The 7,907-nt window shown below is 46.1% G+C and overlaps 1 protein-coding gene across 1 annotated transcript; it reads left to right on the top strand.

The window, feature by feature from the left end:
• Positions 1 to 231: 231 nt before the first annotated feature.
• Positions 232 to 2,874, top strand: LOC115323726 (the record flags this gene model as incomplete). Its single annotated transcript, XM_040223463.3, has 4 exons — positions 232 to 331; positions 400 to 578; positions 1,127 to 1,343; positions 1,754 to 2,874. Coding segments are annotated over 4 exons (1,617 nt in total), but the record flags the coding sequence as incomplete, so codon positions are not given.
• Positions 2,875 to 7,907: the final 5,033 nt, after the last annotated feature.

The raw sequence follows: 7,907 nt of genomic DNA, 5'->3' as shown, positions 1-7,907 counted from the left end.
AAACGGTGCATTTGCATAGCCTGTGGAAGTACGCTTTGTGTGATATTACTTGTGTGGCGGCTATATAATTAATCGATACTTATTTTGTTTCAGCGCGTGCATCCACAAGAGCTAAGAAGGTTCGATGAGTACAAAGAAGGGTGGAGAAAACAAGCAGTCAAGAGAAAGGCCGACGCCCCTGCTGACAAAATGCGCCAAACGAAACTGTTTTGCTCTCCCGGGAGTCAACTGACTCAGCGTAAAGTAGACAATCTGATCGTCAAGTTCGTTGTGGATGGGTTGCATTCATTATCGACATTCGAAGAGCCAGGCTTCATACAGCTTGTAACAGGTGAGCTTTCAATTCTATGCGAAATCAGACTGCATTATAATTGTACATTGTCTCTTTTTTTATTTTAGGCTTGCGCCCAGGGACTAGTGTGATGTCGCGACGCTCCCTAGGTCGGCGAATTGATAAGGAATGGGAAAAGTTTCTGGATGACGCGCGAGAGAAGTTCTCTGGTCAAAGCTATGTTGCAACCACAGCTGACATCTGGTCCACTCACCATCGTAGCTTCATGGGTGTCACGGTTCTTTGGGTAAGCGCTTTGTGTTTTGAATAAAACAAAATGTCTCCCTTTCCTTCACTACCGTGGCAAAGGCAGTGGTAACACAGAATGTGTACGCATTATTTTGGGGAGCTTCCATCAGCTTGCTGGAAACAGCGTCTCCGGAAGAAAGCCCTGCCAAAAGTAGCGCTCGAGCGGGAGCGGAACGCGTAGGTCACGTAGATTTTATGCTTCGCCCACGTATAAGGTGAATCGAAGCATATGGTTTCCTCATAGAGCGGTAGTACAGTGGTTAAGACATCGGATTCACAGTATGAGGGTCAGAGATTCGTAAAAACGTCCCTAGTAGTTCAGTGTTTAAGACATCGGATTCATAATCTGAGGGACGCTGGTTCGTATCGGAGCGCTGCCGGTGTCTTTTATATTTCAATTTTCTTGTTCCGCACTTTTGTTACCTAGAAGGCGTCGCCGGAAGTGCCTGAGGCCATTCCTATAACATATTCTGTATTAAAAAGTAGAAGTTGTGGAAAATCATGATTAAGTAACTTATGAATGATAATATTTGTATATTTATTTAGATCGATGCTGTCACCCTTTCTCGGAGGTCGCTCGCACTGGCCTGCAGGAGGTTTCCTGGAAGCCATACGTACGACAGAATAGCAGAAATGCTGGAAGACATTAGGCAGTCCTTCGACATCTCGCGGGAGAAGGTCGTAGCCACGGTCACAGACAACGCCAGCAACTTCGCCAAAGCCTTCAGGGAGTTCGGCTTTTGTTCTGAGATTACTGACCAGGGTAAGGGTAATGCTGTACTTATTATCAAACATTTTTTCAGATTTTTTTAAGGACTGATTTACGTCTGTCTCAATAACCTAAACCCAAGTGGGTAACGTGCGATTACAAATGCAAGAAGTGTGAAAAATATCCGTCATGTTATGCACCGATTCTAATTTTCCTCTTGTCTAGTGCAGCTGACTTGGTTAATTTTTGTGATACATATAATTCTTTTTTTGATACGCAATACAAATAATTGAAGATGAAGCCACTGGAGCTAATGCAAACGAGAGTGTTTTTGATTATTGCACAACTGTTTTTCTTTTAGTTTCTATGAATATGTGTTATTCACCGTAAAATGTTTCCAAACATGTAATCTTGAGTGCTGTTTTAAGTATTTCGGCTAAATGTGTTCCTTTTTTAACTGGCAGATGATGTCGCCGCCGACTTGTCCTTTGAAATTATGGTCGAACTCGACAACCTGGACGATGCTGAAATCAACTTGCCTCGTCATCTTCGATGCGCATGTCACACGCTGAGTCTTGTGGCAACTTCGGATGCGAAGGCAGCCTTGTTGACACCGTCCTTTGAACGTGCTAGCACATCGGTCATGTCAAAGTGTTCGGCTCTATGGAACTGCGTTCGAAGACCCAAGTCGTCTGAAGTTATTGTGGACATCCTAGGTCATTCTCTGAAGACGCCATGCGTAACACGCTGGAATTCATTGTATGACAGCATGAAAGACCTCCTTCGCTCGAAGGATAAACTGCGAGATGTCTGCGATGGACTAAATCTGCAGACATTCCAAGAAAGAGACTTAGCATTTATTGCCGAGTACTGTGAGATCCTGCAGCCCATCGCCTCCGCTCTGACGCGACTCCAAGCGCAGTCCGATTGCTTCTTCGGGGAGCTGCTGCCAACGCTTTTTACCGTAAAATCAAAGCTTCAGGAGAAGGCTGGTATGGACTTCGTCTACTGCAGACCACTTTTGGATGCGGTTACATCTGGGTTCATTCGCAGATTTGACAAGCTTCTGCGAATGAAACCAAGTGCAAATGAAGCGACTGTTGCTGCTGTTCTTCACCCTTACTTTAAGTTGCGGTGGTTGTCACGAGAACCTCAAGATGTCCGCGAGCATGGCCAGCAACTCACAGAAAAAGCTGTAATTGACTTTGTAAATGCAACCAAGCATACCACGCGTCCTTTGGCGTGCGCGCCATCAACCTCTGCAGCCTCTGACGTATCGGCTGATGCATTCTTTTCTTTTGAAGCCCACTGCGGCACGAGCCCCAGTTGTCAGGAAGATCAAGTCAAACTTGAGTTCCTGAGCTACCTGCAAGATCCTCGAGTTGAATTCGATATGCTCCGCTCATACCCTTCTCTGAGAAGCGCCTTCATTAGATACAACACCCCAACGTGCTCCTCGGCTCCTGTAGAACGGCTGTTCTCCTTCGCGTCGCTAATCTTACGCCCGCATCGTGGCGGACTTTCAGACCGGCGTTTTGAGAAAATGCTTCTGCTTAAGGCTACGGTCCCACGGGTGCCATCGTGACCTAAGGGTTTTTCAACCGCCAGGGCGGCAAAAACGGCAGCAAGCACTTGCGCGACAATATTACAATAAAGCGACCAGAACGAAAAGACGCAAAACATGGTGCTAAATTGCTGCCTACTTGTACGTCTATCTAAAAGTGTCTGTCATTTCTTGAGGATTCAGAACGCAAGTAAACTCAAGGGACTAATATGAAAACGAGACAGACACCGACTGCCATGTCTGTCTCATATTTCTGTGTGTCCCTTCTTCTTAATTGCGTTCTAAATCCTCCTCATGAATGTTTAACCAACACGCTTTCCTGATTCTTTCAATGCCTGTATTTGTTTTTCGAGCTTCAGCCCCCGACAGCGACGGTAGGGAGTTTCAGTATATCGTTTTCATTGGATCGATACCACTCCATGAGCGCGCTTCAGAGCATGCTTCGATGTGGCAGCGCGAGCTCCCAATACAAATATCTTTCCCTGAAAACACGATCTACTATAACTCGTTAACACCACATAGTCCGTGTTTCTGAAAAAAACTTGCGGTGACTAAAACTCAATTATAGATAGAATGTTTTGGTTTGGTAGATTCTGTGGATTTGAAATAGCGTGTATCTTTATACCTCGCTGCTCTCTTGGCTGCAATATTTTTACGGAGGTTTGCACGTTTGTGTAAACGTTTGAAAAAAAGACGCAATATAACAAACACAAGAATTCAACTAATACCTTTGTTAATTAATCTAAAGCAATAAGATACAACTATTTTAAAGTACTTCGGATGAGGTTTTAGCGATGTATCGAGGTATCTAAAATACAGTATTCAGTATCTGTATCGGAGATTAGTTTTGCATCTGTATCTTGTATCGGTATCTCAAATACAATTTTCGAGGGTATCGAGTATCGGTATCGAAGTATCTTGCCCACCCCTGGGTGGCGGGACATATTTTAGGAAAGGCGCCCGCTACCCATTGTCTCCCCTTGGCACCGTCTTTTCCAGTTAAACGCGGCCTCTGTGGATTGACGGCAGAGCTTTCGCGCGGCTTTGCAGGAGCGAATATGTGTGTGTCGGACGGACTTGGGGAAAACGAGCATTTTCAAAGATGCGGCTATACATAAATTAAATAGACAGTGCCTGTGCCCGTTCGAGTGAACACCGACTCCCAAACACCCGTGCTGCAGTCGTGATCGGCCTTTAGCCCAGTTGAGATTCGCCGACCTTACAACCGCTCTGCCCTATCATATCTCTGCACCTGTCCTCTTGACCCTGACGAATGAGTTAACTACCCAGAAACAAGTAAGTGTTCCTTTGATACAGAAAATATCCAGACGAAGTGCAATTGAATATAATTTGGAAGGATCCATTGCTGGTTTAAGGTCTTGTCTAAGTTCAAAAGTTATAGTTGCCGAACTGCAACATGCTTTCAAAAATATTCATCAATTATTCGCTTTCGTTCTATCGAGTTGCATCCAGAACACGTGAAAACACGAGTTTGGGTTGGCAATGCCGCATGCGCTGCGCTCTGGACATTCCCAATATACGGCGAACAACCGACGAACTTGCCTGGCAGCATTCGTTTCGCTCGCTGCGTCAACAGTGTTTTGACGCCGCGAGCAGCGTCGAAGCCGCCGGGCCATTTTTGTCGCTTGTTTGCAACGTACTCGCTCCGCTAATTTAAACCGCTTTTCCCGTTGCCGCAGCAGTTGAGCACTAGCTCCAACCAGAATGTCTGCCAAGGAAATGTCTTTAAGCTGCCCTAAATCGACCGCTCACGTAGTGTCGGTCTGAAACCCAAGTTTCAGAAAGGATAGTGTCACCGCAATTTTCGAGATACTTACCTCTAGCGTGGTCACCCGAAAGGTTTTAATTCAAAGAGTTCATCCCCGACAGGTAAACCGATACAAAAGCTCCCAAGCTCTATATTATGTTATCAGAGTTTAGTAAAAACGATAACTCCACAAAAAATATAAACACTCCCCCTCCCCCTCCCCCCCCCCCCCCCCCCCCGCCATTTTACACCGAGGAACCGCCCCCCCCTAAAATAGAGGTCTTGATCCGCCCCTGATTCCAGCGTTATTTTGAAAGGAACCAGACAAAAACCTGCCTTTTCGTCAAAACGCCGTGACTAGGGCCGTCTCAAAAGTGTCGAGAAAGGTTTGAAGGTCAGTTTTCACGTGTTCGGTTCGTCCGAGAATCTGGATATGTGCCGTGAAAAGGGAAAAGCAGACGCCGTCGGACAGCGATTGCTTGGGCGGGAAGCACTTTGGGTTGAATTCACGGATACTTGTGGTCATCAGATTTATTTGTTTTGTTCCAACATAAACGCCAGAAAACCGTCAAGTTGTGCGGACCACCTGCAGACTACGTTCAGTGCGTCTTCAAGTTCAAACGGCCGCCTGATCGTTCGGACTGTCGTCTGCTCTTTCAAACGTTTCTGCTTGTCGTCTGCTCTCTAACCGCTTATTCATACTGGAAGCGGATCCGCGTTCGCAAAGCGGTTGCGAACGCAGTTGTATAAAGATCCAGTACAATTGCACGCGCATTTGATGTCATCGAGTGCGCGTACAATTGTACTGGATCTTCACAACCGCTTTGCGAATTCGGATCCGCTTCCAGTGTGAATGAGCGGTTAGACGACGCCGGCTCTTAGACGACGCCGGCCCGTAGACCGAATGTTGGCCCGGTACTTGCGATAAGAAGTAAGTGGAGTCCTCAAAAGACTTAAATTTGAAAGTTGCAGGCTAGATGTAAACAGTAGATACAAGGAGATGTTGATCATTGTTACCAGTGACCATCACCGACTTGTTATCCCTAATTCACTTGGTCCGATTCTGCTTGCGATTTTCAGTATCGACGTCGACCATCTCAGCTACGGTTCACGCTTTTGCAGCCCGAGCGGCGTCGCGACTGAAAATTGCGAGCGAAACCGCATCATGCGATCTAGGCTTTAGCGTACATACTGCGGCGTCCACGCAGAATGAATCACCACATGTCACATTATTCACGCAAAGTTTTGTGGCGTAAAGAGCCTCGGTAATCTCGCTGACGCCGCTCAAGTAGTCAGACGTCGCCAGGAAGACGTAGAGTCAACAATTAGAACGCGAAAAAGGGCAGGGGGACCCACACCGACGCCGAGAACATCGCATTCCAATGGTTTGTTTTTGGGCGACGGCGAGCTTCTCGCCCACACCCCCATTGCGCATGCGCGGCGCCGGTGGTGTTCGCTAGGGCCGCCCAGGTTTGTTTGTAAACATGAGTTGGTGTATTGACACCACCACAAAGCTGACAACGCCACCAAGGGCAAAGCTCATAACCACGCCAGCCTTGCTACGTCACGAATGCGGGGAATCTTTCTGTTTCGTTTGCGCCGGATATCCCATGACGCATCGCGCTCTCCGTTCGCTTCTCTTCGAGCGCTTGCTCGAGTGCACCGTTTGGAACGAAAAATATAGCCAATCGTTCAAAAATACAAACGTGCCATTATCATTTACGGTTATTTTCCGTCATGCTTGACTCATTTCCGAACGAAATTTGAATATTTCAATTTTTGTTTCCGTACCCCTTTAAAGCAAAAGGGACTTTCCAAAAAATATTTTTTTTATATATAACTACCTGGCTAAAACACGCCTGTCACCAACTCTCCCCCCTCCCCCTCTTTCCCTTCAAGGAATACAAAGCAATAATTATGGAAGAAGGCAGCGGGCTGAAATGGCCCAAGGACCGTCATTCCTCTGCTTTTCTCTCGCTCTCCTTTTCGCAGCCAATCGAAGCGCGCGGGGAAGTGCCCCTCTCCGTGCTCCCTCTTGCCAGTTGACTATTGACTCTCACCCCCCCCTCCCCCCCCCCCCCCCCCTAATTTCCTTTTACAACGCCTACACACACACACCTGCCAGTTGGGGACTCACAAAATTGCTTTTATTTCGACCGTTCATTCACCCCAAAATAAAAGTCATTTTTGAGCCGTCGAGCGCCAACAGACCAAGTATCTCCGAACTCAAAATGCATGTCGAGGGGTAAATACGCTTATTGCTCCGGTGACCTCCGTGCTTTAGTTAGGTAGTCGATTTGTAAATGTGTGTCTGTGTGTGTGGAAGGGGGGGGGGGGGGCACATTATAATGGGGTTTTTACTTTCCACTTGGCCGTCAAAGGGACACTGACGGAATATTTAAGCTCGCCAAGATTTTTATTTGTACATGACTTATGAGAGACAAACTATCCAGAAGTTTGCGGCTCGAAATTCGTTTTCTTTCCGCCCAAAAACCGCCGGTCGAGAACCGGCCGGGTTAAGTCGCGCTCACTCTCTTCTCCGTGGTCACGTGCCGTTTTTTATAGTTGAGGCAACCACCAAAGATAATCTAATACCTCATTCACACGACCGTAAAGGTACCTTTAGCTAAAGGGACCTTTATTCTCTGCAACCAATCAATTAACTGTCTTCCGCGCGTGGCGTGTGCGCGCGACCCAAGAGCACGGGCTGATTCGCCGATAGCAAAGGGACCTATGTTAAAGGTACCTTTATGTTGACCGTGCGAATGGGGTATAAGTCGTGGGTCATTAAAGGCACACACTAAATACTAAAAATAGGCAGAAAATATGATATACATTTTTTGTGGTTTCTAAAATGCTGCAAAAAACGTTGACTGAAAAAAAAAAGTTGCACAGTTATGGGACGTTTGGTAACTTTATCTTCCTCTATATTTTTCCTTCCTCCCCAGTCTGGTTTCAGCTTCGAGCAGTTGAGATTTTTTGCATTATTAAGATATATGTGACGCTCTAGCAATAATATTGATTGGGTAGTCTTCTGACAACATAATAAATCGCCTATCAAAAACAAACAAAAAATTTTTTTGAGGGGGTGTTAGTGTTTTTTTAAAGTGAATGGGTTAGAAATTAGTGTTTCTACCAGCCACCGAGGGTCGCATGTTGGACTACTCCCCTTAGACTCAATTTCTATTGTCATGTAATAAGCTCTCTTTTGGACTATATTAGAACCGGATTATGTGTTCTGTGTGTGATATATTTAAAAATTTGTGTTAAACTAGATCGAAAAAAA

This window comes from Ixodes scapularis, unplaced genomic scaffold (genome assembly GCF_016920785.2).
Source record: "Ixodes scapularis isolate PalLabHiFi unplaced genomic scaffold, ASM1692078v2 PGA_scaffold0__279_contigs__length_252992795, whole genome shotgun sequence".
Classification (NCBI taxonomy): domain Eukaryota; kingdom Metazoa; phylum Arthropoda; class Arachnida; order Ixodida; family Ixodidae; genus Ixodes; species Ixodes scapularis.
Note: the sequence above shows the minus strand (reverse complement) of the source record. Positions and strands in the feature narration are given on the sequence as shown.